At 37.0% G+C, this 27,158-nt stretch overlaps 1 protein-coding gene across 7 annotated transcripts in view; it reads left to right on the top strand.

Moving 5' to 3' along the window:
- IFTAP (intraflagellar transport associated protein) overlaps positions 1-26,320 on the top strand; it is a 39,322-nt gene extending 13,002 nt beyond the window's left edge. For 4 of the 7 annotated variants that reach the window (XM_040068683.1, XM_040068687.2, XM_058421224.1 and 1 more), the window contains 5 exons: positions 9,960-10,117; positions 11,657-11,728; positions 12,677-12,731; positions 19,025-19,155; positions 25,680-26,320. In XM_040068683.1, the coding sequence (XP_039924617.1) occupies positions 9,960-10,117; positions 11,657-11,728; positions 12,677-12,731; positions 19,025-19,155; positions 25,680-25,841 (578 nt within the window). In that variant the 3' untranslated portion in view covers positions 25,842-26,320. Of the gene's footprint in view, positions 1-6,336; positions 6,414-9,959; positions 10,118-11,656; positions 11,729-12,676; positions 12,732-19,024; positions 19,156-25,210; positions 25,267-25,679 lie in introns of those variants that run through there. The other 3 variants (XM_058421226.1, XM_058421228.1, XM_040068688.2) reach the window with 3 other exon arrangements.
- Positions 26,321-27,158: the final 838 nt, after the last annotated feature.

Genomic DNA, 27,158 nt, shown 5'->3' with positions numbered 1-27,158 from the left:
GTAGCTCAGGTTCACATTTTTTAACCATGTTCAGACAGCTGCCAGAAAAATCAGTGCAAGCTATGTATTACAATTTTCTTTACCACTGCTTTGCGCTAAAAGTGGTATGTCCTCATACTATTGCAGAAACACTGTATTTTTCAATTACAGCATGTGGCATGCCCCATTGATTGGTACTCAGAAGTCTGTCCTGTCCTTATCCTTCAGGCAGAACTAAGCGTCAGTCACAAGCGTTGAGCAGAAAACCAGTGGGGGAGTTGAAGCTGCCACAGAAATAATCTTGTGGCAACCTTCTGTCTCTTCTCCCTATAAAATATAGAAGAGGAAGGAGACACTGAGGGACAAGATAAGAGGATTGAAAATCTGGTTCTGGTCTTATGTATGATTGATACTCTGGGGATAGCTGCTATCATAGAAACGTGCTGCTTATCATGATGCTACTTGCAAAAAGCCTCAGCGTGCCTCTTTCACTGTCACTGTAGGCATTCACCGCTAAAATCATATAAAAGGTAGAGCTTTACCTGAATCAAATGCTTAGAAATGCAGGTTCTTAGGATGGTATGAACTGAACAGCTCAACTTCCTTTCCTCCCACTTTCATTTTCCTTTAAAAGTACCCAACGTGCTGCTTTGCATTATAAACCAATGACCTGCAAAAATTCTACTTAAAGCATAAAACGTACATTGTCATCTGATAGACTTTTGTCTGTCATAACATTGGAAGCAGAAAACACCCAGAACTAATTGGATCCCATTGATTTGGTGATTTTCACTTGTGCATGAATTTATGCTAGGTGTGCAGTTGTCATTGCAAGGATATTTTCAGCTGAAGTTTCTATGTTATTTATGAAAGTGTCTCATAAGAATATGACACCCTAGTGATTTTTGATTTTTTCTTCATATGTTAAATTTACACAGTGAAGCTGTAAAGAATGTACCTTGAGTAGAAAGACCCAAGCATCCTTGGCTGTTCTGGCCTAGCTAAAAAGAGCCTTTTGAGGCTATAAATAGCCTGGAGTGACCCCCTGTAAACACATTAGTGTTTCTGCTGAGAGTATAGTTTCATTCTTATAAATGTGGGAAACAGGATTATTGAATTTTTACATTCCTGAATTTTTACATTCAATTTGGCTTTTTAAGAATTGCTAATATCCTAATCAAGAAAATCACATTTTTAGAATGTTGTCTATTTATTGTATCTGAATGTGTGATATTACCTTTGACTACTTCTGTTCTTCCTTGTGCTATTTGAGAAGATACTCTCTTACTTCACATAGAACAAGATGTGGACTCCAAATAAGTCCTTCTAAATTCTGTGTAATTGGTTTAATGATGTGTGTTTAGTTTAACTAGCACAGAGATATATTGTAAACTCAGCTGGACCATAAAATTGTATTTTTGATATGGGATTTTAATCTTCCAGATTTTAGTATTTCTAAAAATTCCTAGTGGTTCTGTTTTTTTAAAATGTGCTTGGTGCAGTGAGCAAATTAGTTTTTAGGGTAATTGACAAGTAAATCCTGTAGTAAGACAACTACTTCACATCTATAGATATGATGGAAAATGAATAAACATACATAAATATATTTTTAAAACTCTGACCTCAGCATTTAAAACATACTGCTCCAACAGAGCATGACTTATATAGCTTAAATAAATAATATTTTAAAATTGTAGGAGTGCTTCCTCTGTAAGTGGAAGATTTTCAAAACCTTTTCCATTGATTCTGTAATGGATGGACATTTGAGGGCCAGGTTAAGATTCTAGTTAAGTCTCTTTATTTTTCCTCTTTAGAGCATCCAAAGTATGTTTTTTTGTCATAGGGATAATTTAACAAGATGAATATATAGATGAAAGGGCTGGCGAATCCATGGGAATGTAATTTAGCAATTAAAGTACGAGTCCAGAAAGATGAAATCTTTCATTCTTGCTGTAAAGTTTTGCAGTTGAAGGAGCCTCAGAAGAGCTGAATTTACAAAGAAGTGGTTGATACAGATTTCTGTAGATGTGGTCAATGAGTGGTATGTTCAGAACTACATACTTCCTAGGAAAACTTTGGACAAAATCTCATGGAAATCCATCTAACCCTGCTTTTGAAAAAATTGCCACAGAGGACAATAGCCTCTTTCAAATCTTAGGAAGAGTGTTTGAAATCTGGTGCAGAGCTCTTTGATGCTCAAAATCAGAAGGCAGCTTCTGCTCATTTTTTAAAACTCAGAGGAAGAATGGGAAATTCACTGGAGCATAAAATACCTCATTTTACCTTGTACAAAAAAAAAAAAAAACAGAGAAAAAGCCCCAAATGGCCCAAGCTTCAAAATTTTCATCTAGATGTTAAATTACTCCTCTCCCACTTGTAAAAATACAGGATTAGGGATCATTCAGCTGGATAGGAAAATGCTGCCATGAATAAAATTCTTACCTAAATCCAAGTTAGGATTTGCATTTTTTTTTTTTTTCATGGTTCTGGGTGTTTGACCACTAGGATTAAATGAATTCCATTCCTGCTGTTAATTTTGTTGTATTTCACACACCTCCCACTGCCTGGCAGTGTGTTGGAAGTCCAGGGACCTTGATTAGACCCATCTAAGCAAGCCACAGCTTGGATTAAAACTTTGTAGCATCGTTGCTGTTGTTTTGATGCTTCTGTGCTGAAGAAACTGTCAAGTGGAGGAAGTTCGGAAGCGACTGATCACTTCTGTGCTTACAGGTGGCATGCCAGAGCCGTATTCTGTGTTGTGCTCAGATTAATTTAATTCCCCAGTGAAAGCTGGGCAAGGTATTCAGTTCACAGTCCGTTTGACTGCAGCCGTCTGCTTCCTTTTTACATTAACCACATTTAGGAAAAACAACAATATTCAACTTCCTATATAAGTGTCAGCGGAGGCACTTCACAAATGTCAGTCTTCACAGCAGAAAGCGTAGCAGAGAGCTAGATAAGAAGTGACAGTAAATGCATTTTTATTTTAGAAATGGACCGGTAGGACAATGCTAACCCCAAGAGAAATTTCAGCCTATGAGTAAATTGGCCAGTAAAAGCAACTAGACAGTTCAGTAAAACTAATTAAATTAATCTGTCATCCCCAGGGAACTTAAACAGGGCATGAAATAGAGAAACAGCATCAATTTAGAGCTTTTTATTGATGTGTTGTGTTGGATCATTTGATAGAATTGGTTGGGAGACAAAATTTGCAATTTTCTATTGATCGTAAATTCAGTAGCTATCTCTTTGTAGCCTTTATTCAATACAGTATAAAATCAAATACCATACAGAGCCCCTAAATGTGGAAAATAATCCCAGACTGAGATGCAAACTTAATAGATTATTTTTGAAATAATAATAACTGATCTGTCTTATGGATATTTTTTGTCCTGGTATTTGCTCTGCAAGATACTTAATCTCAATTGTATAGACAGAAAAAAATAGGCCTAAAGAAGGGAAATTACTCATGTGCATTTGCCCAGTAGCTCAGTGGCAGCACCAGATAAATACAGAAATACTCAGACTCCTGGAAACAGCCCTTGAACAATAGTGCTTCCCTAATAGCAATTCTTTTTTCTTTTCTGTGATGTCTTTATTGCTTAACAATTTCTGAAGAGTATTTCAGATTAAAAACAAAACAAAAAAACAAACAAAATGAAACAAAACAACACAACACAAAACAAAATAAAAAACCCCAAAACAAACAAAAAGGATTTTCATTCTCTTGCATAACTGAGATTTTCTAGAACATAAAAAGGGAAATATTTAGTGATTTTGCTGTTGATGCTTTCATAGAGGTTCTGTCCTATTGTGGCATATTGGCAGTGATTGAATTCTGGTAATAAAAAAATCAGTAACACAGAGTGAATTCTGCTGTGCCTCATCACCTTGTCTAGAAAGGCATCAAAGTGCACCAAATGCAGCTATTGGCTTAATTTCATGTATTGCAGTGGGCTCTTTCCACATGTGGGAATGGCACAAAGCAAATAATGTCAGATGTCAGAACTGTGTATAGGTGACTCAACAGGACAATCAGAAACAGAAGTCGAGTGATCTCACTTCAAATTTAGTGCTGAACTCTTTGTCAAATTGGGTGCTTTTCAGTGATCAGCATCAAAATTAAATAGAAATGCCTAATTTCAAGAAAATAAGTATTTGCCTTTAAAAAAAAGTCAAGCCTTTTAGGTATGCCTTAATGTTGTGATTATAATGTCCAAATTCCAGCATTTTCAAAACTCATGGGCTTTCTGACATTTTATTTTGTTCCCACCCACTGTCAGCTTTTTTATATTTTTTGTTAAGAAAGGAATACTTTGTGTGAAGATGTCAGATGCTTTTAATTATATACAATTTGCTTGTTTCTTACAGCACTTACCTACTTGCCTATTAGTGCTGAATTATTTTAGGATGCAAGCATGCAGAAAGTCTTCAAGATTGATTCTGCCCTGATTTATTAGTACATCATATGTTCTTTTAAAGTGCTCCCAACATATGTATTTAGTATAGTTCCCTTGTGCTGAGGAGAACTTTAAGCAAATTTGGGGTTCTTTGTAAAAAAAAAAAAACCAAAAAACCCCAAAGGCTAAATACATTCTGTTTTTCCTAGCTAAGATTGAAATTATGGCTTAGTATAACCCCAGCTCAGAAAGAAGTCTGGAGTTCTTGTACATCTGTTGAAAGAAACAGGATTTTGCTTGTACAAGCTACTGAAATGAAGTGCATGTTTGCCTTGTTATTTAACTGACAGCATTAGTATTCAAATGGAGAAGGTACCCAGCAGCAACACTGCTGAGCTGTGAAAGAATCATAGGAATTTTTAAATGATTGGATGGGGTGAATGAGGAATAAACAGGAATTACTGCCCCTTTTCTAACACTGAGATAATCAAAAGCACAACAGAGACATAGATATTGATATAGATAAACACTACATAAAACCAGAACACATAGGTCCTATTAAGTACAAAGGGAGATATATTGATACAATAAAAAAACAGCTAAACTTTTGAAAATTAGGAGCTCAGTTCGTTTTATAGAAGTATAGCTGTACATTAAGCTAGAGCAGGTCTGTGAGAGTGGCTGAAATATTCTTGAGAGTAGCAGTCATTCATCTTTCCCCAGAAAGAGAACATAAAAAAGTCCTTTCCTTACTTATTTTTAAACATACTACAGTAAGTATCCAAAAATGGCAGTCAAAAGTAACTTTTAGGTTGGAATTAGTCCCACTGAAGTGACTTGTCCCAGTCCATGGAATATGTATTTGTCCTAGCTGAGAAGATAATACAGTGGAATTTCCTTAAGGAATAGGTAAATTTATATTAAAAAATCAAGCCCATATTACTGATTATAGTAAAACTTGACCTTTTTTGAAGGGAAAAAAAAAAAGCTAAGCAATACTTTGTGCTGATTATTTGTCATTTAATCAAGAAAAGATTAAAGATTAGGGGAAAAGGCTGCACCAGCTGAATTTTTGTGTTACAAATATTAATTTGCACACTGAGGTAAAAGTTTCAGGCAAGTTCTTTGCTGTAAAGGAGTTCTGCTCGCTCAGTACTACTGTGAGATCACTGCCGTCGAAATTAGCGCAGATTTTGATGGAGTAAGATTGGAATGGACCTTACAGGAATTCAGATAATTATGGGATAGAGAATTCAGATGCTGAATGTGGGCAGATATGGTACAATATCTACAAAACATTCACTGCCTTTTTGGGTGGCATCAGGAGGCTAAACCCTCAGACTCTTAAAACCAAACACGTGACGAAGTTTAGGTACGTGATTTATGCCTGAATGGCTCTTCATTTTGGACAGGCATGTAGGACTCTAATACTGAAATCCTCCAGGTACGTACTCTATGGGATAATTGCACTTCTTGTCTTGATAAGCCAGACAAACTGCATTGATTTACAGCAATTTATACATAAAAGTGCATGGAAACAGAAAGATAATCTGGTTAACATAAATCAGAATGGCTTTTTTAGGCTATGCAACTTTAAAACACTGTGTTCTGTTCTCAGCAAGACAACATACAAGAATAGGGAAGCTGCAAATTTTGGTAGGGTTACTGCAGAAAATGTGGGAGCTGCTTTGATTGAGTTAACAAAAATTAATAGAAGACTTTAAAAATTACCTTCTCAGCAAACTGGATTTTCAGCCTTGAAATTTCTTGTTTTCCTCTTGCAGCTTGTAATTTAGGGTAAATGAATGCAGCTGTGTACAATGGTTTACTTAGTTGCAAATGGTAAATACAGGTAGTTCCGGAGTATGTTACCAGCTCGTGAATATGTTATGTATTTTTATGTATAAAAATATAGTTCAGTGACAGCCTTGTTTTCTTGTTTTAAAATCGTTGCTGATGGTGTGTTTGAGGAATAGAGAAAGTGAATGAACATGACATTTGTATTTGTGGCTTCTGTTCAAGACAGTTATTATGGTACTCTGAGTATTTTTTTTATTTTTTCATTCAGGAGTCCTGCAGAAAGTCACTGTATTACTTGAATTCCAGGTTTTCCATCAAAGTATAACTTGGAAGAGATTTAAGGGATTCATAGGCTTTCTTCTGGCCCTCAGTCCAGAATTTGAGGACAAAAAGTAAATTGGAACTCAAAATAGTAGCTTTACTGCATTGGGGGGGGGGGAGGGGCAGATTTGTTGTTGTTGTTTTATAGCTAAAGGGGACTGTTTCTAAATCTCAGCAAGTTTTTGGTTTTGAAATTAATTAATCCAATTGAAAAAAGCTGGGAAGTACCTGGTAGTTTGAATTGTTTTGTCCAGTGTATTATCCCAAGCCAGGTATTGTAAGGTATATTATTGATTGCTGTGTCTAGTCTGGCTTTGAAATGCTTCAGACCATGAGAATCTTATCATTCTTCTGGGGTTACTATTTCATCTGAGATATTTAACTGACAGTAAGTTTTTCCTGATAATACAGGTAGCTCTTTTCTCTGGTTTTGTGATGTGACTCTGTTATTCTTTGAAATATGTGGGTGATCACTAGACATTCTGAAAAATTCTAGTTTAAATTGGAAGACAAAGAGAATTTTAGGCAATATAGAGGATAGGTAGCAGGAGAGAAAAAATTCTATCAAGTTGGGTATCCTTTTTGATTGAAACATGTTTCTGAAGTCTGTGCCATACTCTTAGTGACACACAATTATGATGGATACTACACTTGAGAGATTCAGATGTACTTTTCTAGAGACCTAAGTTCCATTTTTAAGATACTGACAGTGAAATGACTAAAAAGTGAGACAGAATCTGTCTGCAGATTAAGTGTATGAATCTTTGTATCATTTCAGCTTTCTTCCTCTGCTACATTTTGTTGCGTTTGTATCCCTTATTTTTGATTTTTATCACATTTTTTGAAGGCCGGTGTTCTACAACAGGATCTTGTCAGGTTGAGAGCTGTGACTGTGAATAATGAGTCAATTATCACGTAGTCAGGGGAAAGGCAGAGTGATCCTCTTGCTGGTTGGAATGCGATCCTTCCTTCTTCCCCTTCTCTTTAAAAGTAAGGATGGAAATAGTTGAAATTCAGAACACTGTCAAATACGTACACCTGCGGTGCTTGTCTTCAGATTGTACTTTCTTTAACTTTAAAGCAACTTATGTGTATTTTTTAAAATAATATTTTTAAGTTCATTACAGTTACAGCTTCAAAGGAGCCAGTTAAGTGATGCATGCATTGGGAGACTATAGGTGCCAGTAGTTGCTTTTGGCAGCTGAAGTTTGCTCTTACAGGTCCTGAGGGACTGTGCTCAAGACTGGCAACATAATATTTAAACCACCTGCCTCCCTTTAATTCATATGGCATGCCCTCATTATGCACATGGTTGCTTAGTTGATATTCTGTCCGCAGAATTGCATTTAACAACTGCTTTGGGTTGCTTAGACATTTTTCTTCTGAATTTTTCTTCACAAGCAGTCATGAATCCAATATCACATTGCAGTGCTGAATGTTTCATCAAATGTAATTTTTAATATTATCTAAGCCAATAACTTTCCAATGGTCTTAACCAGAAAAACGTTTCTGTCAAAAGTTTATGATTGATCTCTTAGGAAAAGGGATAGTGCTTCTAAGCTGTAGTCTGGGTTTGGTAAATGGCACATAAATACTCTGAAAGCACTTGATTTCTTACTAGCTCATTTAATCTATCTAGCTTTTTAGCTGTGACAATAGCTCAGGTGTCCAGAAAATATATAACCTAATAAAGCAAGTTTGTCAGCTCATATGTGCACGTAATTATAACAGCCTAATTATAACCATGTGTCATAGGTCTTTTGATGCTAAAAGTGGTATTATTTTCTTTGGCGAATTCTTTGGAGAACCTACATTTTTGCAAAGGATGATCTGAGTCATAGCCCAGAAGAATGACCACAGTGGTATACAAGAAAAGCATGGGCTAGTACAGGAATATCATGCTTACTCAGAGTCTGTTGGCTCTATGAATTATGATTCTGATCATTCCAGTGATAATTTCTTTTGGCTCTCTGTTGGTCTGGTGAGAAAGGTGTACAGCTTCCAGAATCTTTTTATCACTTCTCATACAGAAATGCTCCTGTTGTGCACAGGGAGGACACTGGCTTGGTCCTATGGCCCTGTTGGTACTTCACTGGTCTGCAGATGTTTGGCTGCATTATTTGCCAATACACATTTGCCCCAAAATACATTAATATTCTTCTGTGGCTTGTTGGTCTTTAAGATAAAACCTGCAAGTTTTTAGGATAAAGCAGGAAACCCATCCTGTTTTACTACTGAAGTAAAAAAAGATGGAAGTTTTTTGAGCTAGCCATCTAGTTCTTCCTGTAAAGTAGGGTGACAGTGAAATTATCTTTGAATAGTGGGTGACCATTTTACCAGTCAAGAATTTAAAAGAGAGTTTCATGTCTAATGCTGCTTCATTTCCATGACTTAAAAAGAGAGTATGTTGGAAAAAGTGATGGCTCATATGAATTGCTGTATCCAAATACTGTTTTAGGAAAGTACTTGCTAAAGAAGCAGGGAGAAGCAAGACATTACAGAGACCTGGGATTTAGGAATTATTTAGAGAATCCATCTGTATTCTGAGTGTTAAAACCTGTTTGCTAGATTGATATGGTGTGGTGCAGTTTGTTTTCTATGAACCCTGACTCTTGTAAGTGTGGACTTCAGGTTATGCCCAGCCTGCCAGCCCTTTCTGTGTGTCACAGTAACTGCAGCACAGAGCTGTCCCAGGGGTTTAATAATCCTTTGCTGTATGGCTCAACATAGTAACCCCAAAGGCATCATTAAACTCTCCACAAGAATTACTTCGGTGCTTATAATACATAATCATGCTTTAGAAATGCAATGCAGTGTTTCTTATTGTTGCAAAGTAAATTTTTCATACTAAACCCAAAAAGCTTTATTAAATGAGCATTCATATTTCATTAAGAACATGTGGTGTGAAGTTCATTTTAATTGATTGACCTATAGCTGCTCCGTATTTGATAATGGGAATTTTAAAACAAAAAGTACTGCATTTTTATTTTGGCTGTGATTACTTTATTTTTTGCCAGGTTGAAGGAAAAAAGCCAACTAATTAGCGTGGGTTTGGAAATCTGTACTTCCATGCTCACGGTAGTCAGCTTCTAGGTCCAGTAAGGTGTAACCTTACTGTCTTGCTTTTTGGGGTATTTCAATTCTTGGTTGATTTTATAAAGTTTTCTTCATAAAATTGCATAAGCTTTTGTAATAATGAATTCTTCAGTATTGAGGAGTTAGTGGGACTCTGCAAGTGAAGTTCAAACTGCATATTCAGTTTTATGGTGAAGTCTGGTAAAGTTTTATGGTAAAGTTTTATTTTACACATAAAATGCATATATATGTTGTACATAGAAGTTTCCATGAGAGGAAAAGTGAATGTGTAAAAAACTCAGTATTAAATCTAATTAAATACATGTTTTTCTTTTTCTTGGATAGTGAATTGTGTTATCTGATCTGGTGTGATTTTGCTTGCAGAGAAAGAGGGAAAGACAATTCAGGGAAGTAAAGTGGACTCCTTAAAAAAAAAAAGTTCTACTTCTGAATTATCGAACAGAAATAAACAGGATGGCTCACCTGAAAGAAGCAGAGAAATGTGGATGTCATTTCCAGCACGGACACCAAATGAGAATGAGGTAATGAGTTAACATTTGTCCGTGGACAGGCACCAAATTTAAACCGACGGAAATATGGAGAGATACACTGTCCAAATGTTAGAGGCTAGTGGTATTTATCCTATTTGAGGCAAATATTTAAAATACTACCTAAGTGTTAAGTGCTTAGAGAGGCACCTGCGGAGATCATGTTTGGCAGTGGCATTTGCCCTGCTGAAGAGCTGCCATAATCTGGCTAACAAATAAGGCACCCTGCAGTGAGCTAAATAATGCTTTCACCGGAGACTGCAGCTTGTGGTAGAAGTTGGCAAAAAGGAAAAAAAAATCCGGAGAGTATGGCTGCCAGCATGGACAGATTTATTTTGTTTCTTGTAGATTTTAGGAAGTAAAAAGTTCTGCATTACTGAAGCTGTGTTACTGCCTGAAGTTAACAGTGGGCAAGCCAGGGGCATTTTTGATCTTCTGAAACATTACGGATTAGGGATTTAATGTGTAGGGACAAGAAAACAACAGACATCATCTGGAAGGGAGTGAGATGGAAATCTGAGTCAACTTGTTAAGAAATTCTGCCTTCCTGCCTGAATAACAAATAATTTAGCTGTGATGTAGTCTGTACTCAAAATTTCCCTTCATTAAACTTTTATTAAAAAAGAAGTAGCAAATCCTTTTGTGAAGCACACAGAGCAAGACACTGAAGTGCTTTCAAATGATGGGCCTCCCAGGCCTCAGAGCGCAAGCTGCCGCTTTCCTCCTTGCTAAGACATGACTCTGAGGTAGAATCAAGCAAGGCTTTTAAAACAGTTACATTCTATCAGTTGACTGTGTAATAATAATGACAATTTTTTTGCCATTTTTTTCACAAGAAGTATTGTTTTCTCATTGGTATAATTTGTCTTTGTGTCCCTTACTTGAGCTGCATTGAATTGTCTTTCTGCCGCATAAAGCAATGTACTACAACTTCTGTTGTCCTTTATGTAATGGAACTTGCATAAACCTTTATGTGTGTTTTTGTTTCTAAAAAAGAAAAAGCTTCAGACATGGCTGCACATTTTTGTCATATTAGCAGTTTAAGAAACAAATACAATAATAGTAGAATGCAGCAGAAAAATTGCAGTGTAGTAGCAGGAAGAGGCCATAATGCAGTAAGTTGACCACTGTAACCTTTAAGCCTGCCCTGAGAAAGGAAAATAGGGAAAACACTGCTGTTGAAAACAGTGCTGCTATTCTAAATGCTGCTTTTTAGGCATGCTATGATTACTTGCACTGTTGTTCCAATTGATTCAGTCTGGTCCCATGTAGATTTTCAGAGAATTTCCTGTACCCGTTCTATTTTCAGGAGCATTCCAGTCACTTCTTAAAAAATCTTATATACAACATCTATAAAGCTGAGTAATGTGTTCTAGGGGACCCTTATTGAGCGGGGACAAAGTGACCTGCTGTGGTGCCTTCCAACTTTACCCATTCTGTGATTCTGTGAACTGTGTGTAAATCAGTAGGAGGTTTGATTGTGATTTTGATTCTGTTTCATGCATGTAAGTATTTCTGCCCATCTATCTACAGACAGTGATGAGTGAGAGCTCAACAGCTGGTGCCTCTGATGGAAATAATCTCAGTCTGTCTGAAAGAGCAAAGGTGAGGTTTTCTTTGATTTTCTTCAAAGTGGGGATTATAAGCAGAACCTGACTGATTTTTCCTGTATTCATTTACAAATTACTTGCAATTTGTTGATGTAGTCCTTTACCATCCATGGTAATGAGAGCAATCCAAATTTTTTTCTAATGCTAATGAGTATGTGCTTTCAAAGTGTAAAGGTTATGTAAGCCTTGATCAGACTGTTTTCCAACCAGGTTGGAAAAAATTATCTGAGAGCATCTTTACATCATGGAAACACAGAAGAAAATCCAGGGCATGTAGTCAATCCTCCATAGTAACACTATTTGCAAATAGGCTGGGAAAAACCTTTCATTCTCACCCTGTGTGTCTATTTGGAGTTATACCTGAAATGAGAAATGAGAAATGTCTTGTCTCTTGGTATGTTTTAAATAGTTCAGATTGTTCAAGGGACATTAGCCTGAGAAAACGGTACAGCAAAGCCCCAGGTGAAGTAGTAGAAAAGTAATAATTCTTCGGGTTTTTTTATTTCCTAATCAATTCACCATTAGTGTCAAAACAGAAGGATCAAGCTCTAGTTTGCCTACAGCCTGTACTCTCTTTGTGCCATATGAAATGAGCTTGGAAAATTGCATGGTAACTTATCATGCACCATTTTCCTATGAAAATATTTTACTTCTCCATCTTCCCACTAAATTCCTGAAAAAGTTATTGTACAGCTTGAGCTTCCTTCCCATCACTTAAGTTGATATGTGGCAATTTTGGCAGCAAATCTTTGACTATATCTAAAAGTATTTCCTTTGGGTTACACATTTCAAAGAAAATTTGTATGCTTTCTTGGAAAAATGCTGGGGAAAATGGAGAAGATGAAGCAGACCATTTAATGCATTTTTGCTTTGCTCTAGAGTGTACTATAAGGAATGGAATTGATATTTTTCATCTCTTTTCCAATTTGGGTTTTTATGGCAGGTGGACAATTACTTAAACTTGGAAGATGTAGACACAGATGAAGAGACATGCAGTGGTAGGTTCCCCCACTTCATATTCACCGTCATTTTCTGTCTTTGATTGCAAGTGTGTGAACATTGATTAAAAGACTGCTTCTGCCCTAAAAGAGATGATCCTCCTCATTTCTTCTATTGCTACAAAATTCCCCACATTGCCCCAATTTCCCAAACTGAAGTTCCCCACTCTAAGAGGTAATAAAATAATAAATCAAGAGGAATATTTATTGTACTTTTTCCTGGTGAGCAGGTTTTTTTTTTTTTCAAGCTTTTCTAGAAGTGCAGAGCGCTTCTTGTTAGCAACATCTCTCCATATTTATGCATTTCTATTTTGTATTGAAATTACTTTGATTACAAAAGTTGGGGTTTTTTTTTTTTTTTTTTTGTAAAGTAATGTGAGTGCTAAGAGACAGTGCTGTAAAGTGGAAATATTTAATGAAAATGCTGTCCCAGCCTATTAAAACAATTTCATCGTGGGCTTAAAATAGATTAGACTAATTCTGAATTCACAGGGAACTTCTTTAAAAATTCCAATTAGGAGCATTTTGAGTTGTGTTGAACTGTTTGTACATCTGTAATAATTTAACTCTCCCACCTCCAAAAAGTAAATGGCGCACTAATGTCTGTAGTTATTTGTCTATCATAGGTCCTTGTATGGTCTTTATTACAACCAGAACTGACAACCTTTTGGTATTTAAATTAATTTTCCTCATCTATACCTGTGACTGCGCAAGGAAAGCAAGCCACACAGATTAAGGGATTTGGCTGAAGTCACAGACAGATGCTACAGGGCTCTGATGCTTGGTTTCTTAGTTATTGGCCCTTGGATTGGTCTATCCACTCTAACAGTAAAGTTTTGAATAGTCTTTCTTTTCTTTGTGTCCTGAATTCCTGTGAAGTCCAAAGGCTTAGAGACTTCCAGTATTTAATAATATACCAATGTAAGTCAGGTTTATGGCAAATATTCTTTTTCCAACCTTTCAGAAAGGAGGTAGTAAAACAGCAGTCCCAGAGCAGGTACAGATGTCAAGGATTTATTTTGAGTGCAGTGTTCATATGTGGCCATTTTTCCCTTTGTAGGGCATTGTTCTATGTTTATGTCTGAAATTCTGGTAATATCTATTAAAAAAACCCTGGAGTTTACTGGTGGAAGTGCAAACCCACATTTCACTCATAATGAAAGTAGAAATGCCTATATCTAGTTCATCAAAGTGTTAGATATCTCTGGTTCCAAACAGGCCACAAATTGGTTGATGAGAATTTAGCCCAATGTCCAAAATAGCTCAATTAGCCCAAAATACACAGCAGAACAGTGAGGATAAAGAGCTCTGCTTAAACTTGGGGATAAGTCAGTGCATTCAGTACTGTGACGGACCTTGCCTCTCTCCAGCTTTTGTGTCATTTCTGTGTATTTGCATGTGTCCAAGAGTAAATGTTAATCACATACGTATGGAAAGCCCTGGTAAAACACGCTTCATGTGAGGCAGACTGCCTCAGTGAAAAATGAGACTGTATCAACAATGCTCACTAACTACGTCAGGCTTTTAAAATGTTGTTTGATGACATTGAAACACTGCCTAGCCAGAAATAAATTGTTCCTTCTAAATGCTGCAAGGGAAGTGCATAGCATCCAAATTTATACCTGGGAAAACCACAGCCTGGGTCTTGCTCAGTGCTTCTCTGGTGACGATAGTTTTTGAGTCAGGCTAAAAAATTTCCCCTTGACTCCTAAGTGCAGAAACTAGCACTTGCAGTTTGATAGTTGTCTTAACACGTCAAAATCCACTCTATAGCTTCATACTAAGGGAGGTGAAATCTTAGTTGTGTAGAAACCATAGCAACCAAATGCAATTTAAAATATAAAATTATGTCACTTCTATTGTTCGCAATGTTAAAGTAATCTAGAATAATATCACTAGTGAATACCTTAGTGAAAGATTAATTCTGAAGAACTCCAGTTAGTTTATAAATGAGGTAAATTGTGACACAAATTAGAGACATTCTGTTGTTGACCTTTTTAAATGCTGCCACCTTATGTCAGAACAGATGATTGATTTAAGACTTCATATTGTCAAAACAAGCTTAAAAATATCATAGCTTATTTTACCCAGTAAAAAATATCATACCTTTCTGGTAATTGCAACAAGCCTTTATCTCTCCTTGTTATTGGCAGCAGTTCGATATCTCTGTGCTTCACTTAACTTTAAAGGGCAGATCAGTTAGCTGAGTTAGCAACTGTACACTAATACAATAAATATTCACACTTAAGGGCGACTGGCTCAAAGCTGACAGTATGAGAAGCCTGATAGTGAATAGGTCTGAAAACATCCCATCTAACCAGTGCTGTTTGGCAGATGTCCTAGAAAAGTCATTCTAGTGAAGTTTTTTTGTTGTTTGTTTTTGGTCTTTTTTGTTTTGTTTGTTTGTTTGGGATTTTTGTTTTGTTTTTTGTTTCCCATTTATCTTGCAAAGTTTAGTGTCTTTTAAGATGTGAATGAATGTGACTACTTCTTACAAGTAGGAAGAGCAGCCCACAGATTTAGCCAGTATGCAAATCCATTGTAGCTGTTTTTGTTTGACAGCACTGGGCTGAGAGCTTGAAACAGGGGCAATGCTTTGCACTGTGGGACTTTGGCACAGTAAACCATGATTGGCAAAGTGAAAATGCTGCCCTAACCATAGCTTTAATGCATCATGTAGAGACAGCATGGGCACAGTGTACTGTAATCTCTCTTTCTCCCTGAATTTAATCTCTAACTGTAAGGAGCTTAAGGCAACAATAGAGATGATCAGGCTTTCTCCAGGGATGGATGGATGCTGCCTATTGCCTATCTTTTGGCAACAGGAATTTCCAGGACTGGTTACAAATTTCTTGCTGCAGGGCTTGACGAATAGCTCAGTAATAATAGGTAATATTTGAATAAAGTACCAAATATGTAAAAGAATGCCTGGAGATGTTGAGTGTGTTATTGTTTAAATACAAGGGAAGATTAAAAGAGGGCTAATTAATTGTGTGGGTGAGGCTTCATAGGCAAGGATATAATTGTTTCATCCTAATCCAGCTTGGAGCACTGAAGTACTGCAAACTTGTCTTTTCAAGGTCCCAGTTGCCTGTAACCCCGCAGAGACTGAGGAAAACCTGGTTGATTCAGTTACTTTGAAGCTGAGGCCAAGCATAACATTGATTATTTAAGTAATTCTTTTGGCAAATTATATCAACATCTGTTATTTTTCATAATCTGTGCCTCTCCGTTTATATTTTGAGCCTGTGCTTTCATCCAGAAAAGTCAGGTTGAAGTAGAGGATTCAGAGTTAAATTAAGTGAATTTTTTAAAGTAGGGGGCTCCCCCCCAGCTGGTGAATCCATTTCTTGTTCTTCTTCAGTCTCTGCAATCCATTTAACACTGCCTTGAGATGATTTCACACTAGGCAGCTCTTTGGGACTAACAGCCTGAAGCATGAGAATTAGAGGAGACTGCAAAATTTAGCTTTTAAGCTTTTTTTATCACTCTCTTCTCAACTCCCCATCAACAGCATTTTTGTGAAATGTAGTGTCTGAAAGTGGTAAAACCTGTGTCAGTGTATATATAGCTGTCAGTGTATATATAGCTGGTCATCATTTGGCTACAGTAAAGTTATAGACAAAACTTTGAACTTCCTCACTCTTGAAAGTTAAAAGCAGACTTGTGCCAGTAGATTATTTTTTTCTATACTCATAATTGATGTCTATGGTACACAATAAGCAGAAAACTCCAACTCAGCAGTGTTGACAGATTTAGTAATCACTATCTGGGATGTGGTGGGGAGGGACTAAGGAGTATTGTTCACTTTTCCAAATATGCCATCATTAAAGTATGCTGGACTTGAGTAAAATTGTCAGCTATATCATCCAGGGAGTTGATTCTTCATGGTATGAGAGGTGCATTTCAAAATGTCTTCTCAGTTTTTTTGGTATCACTGCCTATTCAGTTATCTCTATATATGGTGCTGTTGGCAGTATCCAAGGCTTTCCTGTTGCTAATTAATCACCTCCACAGAGAACATAATTACCCCCTTAATTAGGATCATCATCCAGTAGTGCTGTAGCAGCAGCCTAAACAAGCTGTGAGGTGCTGGCTAGAACTTACAATAGCCTGGAGTTCCTTTGGGTGCTCCCACTGAGAAGGAAGACTGTCAAAACTCTAATTTTTCTCTCTAAAAGGGGTTTCTTTATTAAACATTATCAGGGAAAGCAGTGTTTACCAATTAGACTTTCATATGCTGTCACACAGCCAGGATAGAGAGAGACAAAGCTCATTTCTGGCATGTCTACTGGCAAACAAAGGTTGATTACATTCTTACCGGGTGATTGAAGGGAATTTGAAACATTGTTTGCATTACTAACAAGCCTTAAAATGTGGAATTGACATTCTGAGTATGACGATCACTTCTTGGTAAAAGCAAAAATAAATTTCCTTCTGTTGTCCTAATTCTTAAGAGTTATCTTTCTGAGGCATTGCTAGGCTGTTGCATAACAGTGCTTCCTCCTTATTTTCTCTCTGCACATTGGTCTGTGGAGGGGGAGAAGCTCTTAGGGCAGAAATAATCAGTGTTTATATCAGTAGGTGATAAAATACTCTTGATGTCCAGACTTCCCTTCCTTTAGTAAGGATGGAGATTTAGGTTGCAAGTTTGAAACAATAGTGGAAGATACCATTGTCTTCAAATGAGCAATCGCATCTTCCTTCTGTCCTACAAATACTTTTGACCCAAATTATGAAAAAAGCAGCTGCAGAGCATGTGTAGACATAGCCTAGATACCTGTGGACTGTGCTGTCCTTTTCAGAACATTTTCTCATATAACTGGCTCAGAATCAGTACAGATGCTATGCTGAGAACAAGGACTGAAAGCGCTTGGATGGCTAGAGACAGATGTAAACAACCAAGAGACTGAGGGTGAAAATAAACCCCCTTATATGTTAATCACAAAACAAGAGATGAAAGTCCAGAAGTGAAATACCCAAGGGAATTAATTCAACTCTTTTTAAAAGAGCATTATACTTTGCAATTTGAAGCCCTGCTGGCTTTTAAATTGTACACAATTCCCAGAAGAAAACTAAATTAAGAATTTGAGTATGGGTTTTTTATGAAGACCTAGCTAGGAAATCTTTATTTTCAAATGCAGGGGAATGAGAGGTCCGTAACTCCACTTCTCAGGTAAAATTGTGCAGATAGAGATAAATAGACACTTCATCCGTTTCACCCTGGATCTATGTTTGCTCTTGTTGCTTCCATTAAGTAACATTTAAGCAATGCTTTGAAAATTTATTCTGAGATTACAAGATAAATGTAAATGTAGTATAAAACTGTAAAGAAACTTATGTATCAACTGAAAAAAATAGTAGGTAGATTTACATAATCCTTTGACTAAATTGCGAGACATATGGTCCCCTTAAGTTCTTTCATAAAAACATTACTGGGACATGACGGACACATCTGTGCTGTGGCAGAACTGAGACTGATTCATGTTTGAAGATATTTCTAAACCTAAGGCATATCCTTCTGATCTGTCACAGAATGCAAACCCACTGGTCCCAGTATGAATGTTTTGCTGAAGTTTGTGAAAGAAAAGTGATTCAGAAAAGCTGTTTATTTGTGAACAAATCTTGCCTATATGGAAAGGTTACATGTCACTCCATCCCAGATATGGGGAAGTCCTCTGAAGGATCTCTTTTTGGAAAGCTCAGGGAGAAACAAACATCCTCTCTTAGACAAGAGAGTCATCTGACACTGTAGTGGGGAATATTAGTAGTTCTACTGGGTATTTTTACTTAATGTTCTCTGAGAGTCATACTAAGATGCTTTGCAACGAGTCTTTACGCCCAATGTACAGGTGGTGAAGATCTAGCTGAAGAGCAATGAATGAGCCTGCTCAGCTCATCAGTGGGAGATGAGGTGTTTTATACTTCTATTGCAGACATCTCTGCTGAGGACCTTCCAACTTTGTTCTGAAAGAAAGGAATGTAATACCAGGTGCTCCCTGAGTTTAAGAGCATCTGCATCCAGATTTTAATTCAACACCCATAAAAAAGAAGAGCTACCTGTCTGTTTTCAGACAAATTTGATTTTCCTTAGTGCAGTATTACTGTCTGGATTTTAGCTCAGGACTGCGTGGATCTGTTTAATGATAGCTTATGCAACAGTAAGTACATCACACTGACTAACAAGCTACTGCCCGTGTCTGAGCACAGGATTTTACTACTACAGGATTTTAACAGGATTTTGCTGATTTATGCACAGAGTGGAAGGTTAATGTTGACTCTTTTTTATTCAGCAGGGTCATTAGTTCTCCCAGGAGAGGTGGAAGAGACAGTGACTTGCTGTACACCCTTTTTTGATAAGCCTATTCAGCCAAAGTTCAGAGCCTTGTCAGTTCCCCAGCCTTCAGACAGCAAAGCCCAAGAGGTATGAGGTCAGATGTTTTCATTCAGACTTTGGGAGTCTGTGGTATTTTTGTTTTTCGTATCGGCTTCTACTGTTATTTCCACAAGAACAGAGAGATATAGATGTTGTATATGGAACTGCTGTGAGTTAGCAAGTCATATTATTAATTTTTAAATGAATAATGAATTCTTAAATATGTTAACAATTGAAATAAACACTCTGTTTTATCTTGTATACTGCTAATACATAATCTTAGATCTTCAAAATGTATAGTTCAGGACTTCAAGTAGTATTTGGGCTTTTTAATATTTAATTTGTGTAACTCACAGAATATTCTAGTAAGTCCTTGCACTTTTAAGCCCTTAAGCAACCCTTTCTTATGTAGAATGATGGACCACTTAATTTTCCAGTGATCTCATGATCTTACGGCATACTCATTGTCTTAATATAGGAACCATTTTCTGCAGCAGAGAGGTAGTGAATGATCCCTTTTAAACATGACACTTAAAAGAAAAAAAAGAGATTTTAGAATATATTGTGGTCAGATTTAAGATCTGGTCCCTTGGAAATGAGTAGTTGCACGATGCTGCTGAGAAACTACATTGTCAGTGTCTGGTGTGGAGAGGTTTGCTTTATGGCCTCTAAGCCTTTTAATCAGACACAGTCAGTGCAAGCTTTAATTTAGAACTTCTGTCTTCCTTCAGAAATTCAGTTCTTCAACTGCAACAGAAGGTGTGAATTGCTCACAGGCTTATTTTAAGTCATTAAGCTTCCTATCCAAATAGTTGGCGTGAGCATTAACTTTTGGGGGTGTTTCTATTGCAGAGAATTCTTCACTGCTCTTTTCCCCTGCCTGATCATTGCAATAGAAGCTGAAGTTAGCTTCCAGCTAAAGTGGGCCGGTTTTGATAGTTTCATATGCTTATTGATGTTCCCATGAGACTTAAATCAAGTTTATAAATGACGCGTGACCAATGAAGGTTTGGTGTTATAGCACTGCATATGGTGCTTCCTTTCCTGGGCTTAGTTGTGTTTAGTTCCTTGCAATAAACTCTTTACTATAAGGAAGAACTCTGCTTTGGGAAAAAGTAGATGTTCTAAAATGACCTTTCAAGCTTTAATACCTACCATTCTGTGAATAAAAATACTGACTCTTTTCCCTAAGGATTGACATAATTCAAGGTTTTTGACTTTAGTTATAGCCATTGGACACAAAATAACACCCGAAAAACTAGAATGAGATTTTATAGCTTTCTTATTCCATAACTTCTGTAGAGAAGAAGGAGGGTTGTAGCAGCCTGCAGTGTTCATAAAGGACTGCATATGATTCTTTAAACTATACTTCATGAAAAATAGATAAAGATCCGACTGCATGCAAAATTCATTTCCATTTGAGGCAAATTTGGGTTATGAAAGAAACTGAGTATTATTACATTGGCTATGAGTTGCTGCATTTTTCAAGAAGAAAGACAATTTTCACAACCATTTGGTTGGTGCCAGGCTACTTAAAATGAAGGCAGTCTTTCCCCTAAATTATAAACATATTTTTGCCTTCATTTAGATAATATAACTGTGGCCTGATTTTTAGAACTGTCAAGACTGAACAGGTCCATTTTAAAGTCCCTCAGTGCTTCAAATTGTCATTGCTTTGAAAATTAAGTCTTGCATTGCTTATGGCAGGACTAGTTTAGAAAGAGAAAAAGATTTTCCCTAGAGACATTTCTGATTTAAAATAAGACTGTTCTCTGTCCATCAAAGCAAATCTTTTAGTGAAGGGCAACATAATGTGGCTGCCTGATTGGTTTTCTTAGGATATGGAAGACCATTCTGTATGAAGCATAGCAGGATGAGAAATGTCTATGCTACGGAAACACCTGTGAGGCACTTTAGGGTAAATTGTGTATCTCTTAACATATTGCTAGGGAAAGTTTAAAAAAAGAAGCTTTGCTAAGACCCAATTTATAACTTGGATAATGGTTAAAGAGCATCTTGTTTCCCTGAAAGTGTTTTTCTGTCAAAAGGTGTTAGGAAGTGGCTTAGTGAATGACATAGCAAATTATTTGTGTTGTCCGCCAGTGTTGCTTCATCTTTCTTTCTTCACTTTAGACATAAATATATTTCAGGATTTCAATACCGCCAGTAGAGCATATATGACCTCCCACAGGCCACTGCAAATTGAACCAGCATTTGTTCTGTGTTTGAAGTACATTATCACAGAACATTTCCCTCCCCTACCCAGAAATTTATTTTCTCTTTTATTTCTACTTTATATATTCTTTCATAAAAGATATTATAGTATTTTTATGTCTTAATGCCTGCTTCCTTGTGTCTTTATTCATTCTTATTTCCCTGTCTGCATACACATGAGTGCAGTTGATGCATATTTTCCATCCACTTGCTATAAACATGCATTCAGAGTGGGATTCATCTCACCTAACTTCAGCTTTAAATTTAGTTTTAGTCCTCCAGTCACCAAGAGGCAGAGATTAGCAACTGCAGAAAGTGATTAATCCCAGTTGCTGTAGGAATTTGTTGTAGGATGTAATGCATCTCCATCTATGAGCTCAGGCTTGGCTATTTTTGGCTAATTGACTACCTCAGTCTAGAAACCTAATTTTTGTATGGCTGGGATTAGGAAAGAATTCTGCCCTTCTATTCTCCTTTATTTGTCTGTAGTTTGAGCATTCATAAAGGTATTTAACATTTCTGTCATTTTATCTTAATCTGTGGCACAGCAGCATTTTTCCCCTAAAATACAACTTCCATTGAGTTCCTTTGTTTAAAGTTTTACTTATAGGCCTCAGCTGGGGTTTATTTCTGCTACGTGTTATGCATAAATGCAACAAGAACACAGAAGAACTTAAAGACAGGATTGACTAAGTCAAAGAAGATGGAAGAGTTGTATCTTCTCAGAGGCCAGTAAAGACACAGATTGAATGACTTGTCCAGAATGATGAAGCAGAAGTGGAAAATTGGCCAAGATTTATTGACTTCCAGTCCAGTGCCCCAAGCTCAAACAAACTTTTTTTCTCCCAGGTACCTCAAGATATAGTAAGCTTATATGAGATGATAGCATGCATGCCTTCCCCCCAATTCTTTTTTTTTAAAATTTATTGTTAGTGAACTAGTAAGGTTTCCCTTGAGCATGCAATGAAATCACTGGTGAGTGTACGTGCAAGCTTGACAAAATTTGGACAAGTGAATCATAGAGTGCCATAATTACACAGAAATAGAAGTTTTAGAAGGACAGAGACAAGCTGTTCAGCTAAATATAACTCCATACAGATTAATAAAAGAACTGAGTTGCCAATTATTAATAGACTTTTGAAAATGTCAACTCTAAGGTATTTATTTACAATATTACTTTGTAAAACAACCTCTAGCAAAATATTTCAGTTATTAAGATGAATATTACAATTTCCCTCCTTTAATTTGGACATGCAGGAACTTTAAATGAAAGTGATTTTTTCTTCAGAGAGTAAATCACAGAAGCAATCTTAAGCAAGCTGGCAGTTTTCTAATAGAGCAGGTTCTATTCCCAGAGAGCTCTCAAAAAGATTTCAATTAGGTGTTAAATTAGACACCTGAAATTCACATATTTCTCTCAGCTCCTTAGGCAAAAATAACAAGATAATAACTTGATCAGCTCAGAGGATTCAGTGTTCTATCGTAAAATGTCTTCCTTTTGACACGGAACAAAACTGTAGTTTGCAGTATGTAAGTTTTGGATTGCTTGTCTTCATGGAAGTTTGAAGTCAATGGCTTCTTGGGAGAAGAAGAAAAAAAAGAATCCGTAGTGCTCTGAGTATTCATTTGAGATATGAAGCACACTGATAAATACGCAGCGTGAATAAACTTTTCAAATGTGCAATGAGTGGGTAACAGAGAAGTTGTTTACAGGGTGAAGTCAGGTATGTTTTATTTTGGCATCTTATTTCAGTTAGCATTGTGGGGTCAAGTTTTGTAAACAAAAGTTTTTCCACTATTTTGCTGTGTCTGCATAAAATGTTCCTGGAATTACATGAAGGCCAAGACAAGGTCGGAGTGGATTTGTATCTACTTTCTGCAACTCTGTTGACAGAGGAAAATAGATTTGCTTTTGTAAAATCCCAATAAAGGCTTACTGTAGTTTGAACACTTAGCTCAGTTACCTCAGATGTGTGTTGTGGTTTAACCCTGGTCAGACACCGAGCCCCACAGCACTCACTTGCTCCTTGCCAGCGGGACTGGGAGGGAATCACAAAGATAAACTAGAAAACGCATGGGTTGAGATAAAGACAGTTTATTAGGGAAAGTAAAAGCCACACACACAAAGCAAAGCAGACCAAGGAGTTAATTCACTGCCTCCCATGGGCAGGCAGGTTCTCAGCCATCTCCAGGAGAGCAGGGCCCCACCACCTGTGACAGTCACTTGGGAAGATAAAGGAAATCACTCCAAACTCCCCTTCTCTCCTTCTTTCTCCCGCTCTATGCACTGATGACCTATTGTGTGCTGTGGAATCTCCCTTTGGTCACTTGGGCTCACTTGCCCTGGCTGTGTCTCCTCCCATGCACCCCCAGCCTCCTCCCCAGCATGGCAGTACCAAAAGCAGAAAAGGCCTTGGCTCTGTGTGAGCCCTGCTCAGCAATAACAAAAACATCTCTGTATTTATCAACCCTGTGTTCAAATCCAAAACACAGCCCCATACCAGCCACTGTGAAGGAAATTAACTCTACTCCAGACAAACTCAGCACAATGTTGTCAAAAATATTGTTATAATCAAAATAACTGAAAAATATTTGTGCCTTGCATTGTATTTTAGAAGAGTGCTTTGGATTTCTGCAAATGAAAGACAGGTAGTAGAAACCTGCTGCTGCTACCATTTGTTACCCAGTTGCTGGTAATCTTACTGACAAGGAATTCTACAAGGTTTTGCCTGTGGAAAAGATGAAAATGAGCATAAATATGCTGAGGAGGTCAAGGAGTTGGCTTTATCTCTAATGGGAATGAGAGCTTATGTGCAGGCTTTATCTCCTGTTAACATTTTTCAAATGAGCTATTTATAAAAGTTAATGATGGTTTACCTGAAGCAGTCCATGGACATAAGCAAGATAATCTTTGTGTGCAGAATGAATACTGTTTTCTAGACCAACTATATCGACAAAGCTTTTTCCGTTTATAAGTGCTCATGGTCTACACATCTGCATCCAGGATTATTTGGCTGCTCCAACATGTAAGCCAGATCCCTAGAAAACTGAGCAATATAGATGATTAATAAAATTACACAACCCCAGAAAAATGATTTCCTGATTATTCATGCAACATTATGGTTTATTAATAAAGGATGTAGTTACTACCCAAATGCTCTCTGCCATGTCTATAAAGTACTCAGCCACCAGAGAGGAATCCAGCTACCACTTCTCTGACTTACTGGGTGGCATTAACTGTGTCAATGCTTCTTCTTACAAAATGTCACATCAAACTGTGCAGGATGCTGTGCCTTCTAAACTGAGCAGTGATCATAGGATGCCGAGTGTTCTTCCTGCTCTTCAGCAAGTAGCACATGTATTCTTAATTTCATATACATCACTAGTCATGGGCTTCACTGAGGACTTGTCAGAAGTTTGAAAAAGTAAGCATGTGTTTAGACATTTTGCTGATTTGGTGCTGAAGTACTTAAATCTTTGAAACACATTTCTAGACAATTTATATTAACTTCTTATGGGATAGAGAACATTCCTACACAACTTTAATATGGAAGACGCATCTCCTGTGTTGCCCTGGATTTCATTTTATGCTTACCATAAACCTTACATGTTGTGACCCCCTGCAGTTTCTTATCAGCGTGGAGTCTGCCATAGTTATTTGTTTTCCTTGTTTTATTTTATAGGCAGAGTGTTTATTCTAAGATATTTCAACAAGAAGCAATGCAGAAATGCTATACAATATGTCTACAAAGACACATATTGGCAAATGCAGTAAGATTCTTATGTTCATCATTCAAGAAATGCAGACTAGCCAATTCCATGTCTCTGAGATGGTGAAAAAAATTATTGGAGTCTGAAAATTGATTATGTGTCATTTTGCCTATTGCAGGCCCTTCCTTCACTGAAGCTGTTCTGGGAAGTGTGTTACATTAGTATCAGATGCATGTACGGTGAAGCTTTATGTAATACTATCCCAAATTTTGATGATATGTAATCTGTCTTTGAAATTTAACATAGCTGCATATAACATGTCCATATCCCCACAGCCTTGCTGCTATAAGTGGCAGGAATATAATAGATGTGTACAAGGGAGGTTTTTATATTCCTTGCCTTGAGCAAAATTAGTTAATGATATTCATTCAGATACAGTACTGTACAAATGGGGCACATTAAATGGCTTAAATTAGGTCAAATCGAATAATTGAATTTATTCTTTTACTTAAAAAGAGCTTAATCAGCTGAGAGCATTAGAGTCAGAAAAATAGTTTAATTAAATATTAATTAGAAGTTTATATTTTGAGCTTCCTTATTATCACTTGCTGCAATATTATTTATGTATCTGTTTTTCTTCATTACAGCTACTGGGCGATGATGTTCAACCATTCTCACTTGATGAAGAATTTGATTATGACAATGTGGCACTGACCCCTAAGTTCTCTGAAGCTGAGCTGAAGGCCATTATAGAGTTGTCTGAAGAGAAAACAGCTACAGATGTCAAATCAGCACAAGCTGAAGACTGAGTCAAAGGTGTTCTGTGCAGGGCTGTTGGAATAACCTTTTTATGAGATGAATGTAGCTCCTAGTTGTACCCATATTTAGTGTTCATATCTGTATGGCCAGCAAATGGCATCCCTGAGATTTGTCATTCATTCTGTCTCTAGGTGCCTTAGATCCTGTACTGGCTCAGGATAGGTGTACTGGAGTGACTTCTCCATAGGAGCAAAACAAGCTGCTGGATTTCAGAATAGCATCGTGGCTACTCTTGCTTGTATCTGGTACCAACTCACTTCCTGAGTAGTACAGAGCTGGTCCTAAAGCTGCCTTTTACCTCATTCTTTCAGTAATACAATTAAGAGTTTTTTAACAGCTGACAAATAAGTCCATGAACTCTTTAAATGTATAGAGATACATGAGTAAATAAATCTGGGAACATTTTTTTTCTCTCGTGTTTTGAGTTACTTCGGTTCTGCAAAAAATAAATATTCCTGTTTCCAACAAACTTTTTGTGTTGATCAAAACTGACGTGGTACAACTCCTAAAATTAAAACAGCAACTGCTCAAACCACCCCCCACCCTCCACACAGCGGAAAAAATAGCAATCTCATCCATTAAAGAAATTGGCATTGAAAGGCTGTCAGATTTTACATTTTTTTTCGCAGGAGATGATTCCAAATAACAGCTTATAGCTTACAGTCTGCATCACTGAAATACAGCAAGCTGGAGTTGAGTAAAGGTCGGCTATATGGGTGGGAGGGAAGAGTGTGCATCTCTGACACAAGGTAGTATGTACTCTTTCTCTGAAGGGTTTGGAATCCTTTGTTTTCACCTAACTTGTAGAAGCTTTGCTGTTGAGGCCTGGTTTAACGTCACAATGCTGCATTGTATTTTTGGTCATTTTCTGGTATAACTACATTCACTGAAGTTTACTGACCAACATTTTGTCCTTGACCTCCCTCTATTATTTCTGAAGTGGGTGGTGAGCATGATGAATGTGGGAAGAGTGCTTGAGCAGACTGGCAGGGCACCAAACCATAGATTTGTTTAGAGGCTGTGGATGAATTTTTTGTGGCAGGTTATTTATAAAAGCAAAGAAAGGTCTTCTGATGTTCCAAAGGAGATTTTCTGGATTGGTGATTTTGTAAACCATAACCATGCTCCACTGAAATATGAATAGTATTGGTTTTGAGGAATGGTATTTACCTTGATTAGGGGATATGATTTAAGAGTGAGATTAAAAAACAAAAAACAAAAAACAAACAAACAAACAAACAAAAAACAAACAAAAAACCAACCAACCAAACAAACAAAAAAAACAAAAAACCAAACCAAAACAAAAA

The sequence above is a fragment of the Hirundo rustica genome, chromosome 6 (assembly GCF_015227805.2).
Source record: "Hirundo rustica isolate bHirRus1 chromosome 6, bHirRus1.pri.v3, whole genome shotgun sequence".
In the NCBI taxonomy this organism is placed as follows: Eukaryota; Metazoa; Chordata; class Aves; order Passeriformes; family Hirundinidae; genus Hirundo; species Hirundo rustica.
The sequence above is the reverse complement of the archived record's forward strand: the minus strand, read 5'-3'. Positions and strand labels throughout refer to the sequence as shown.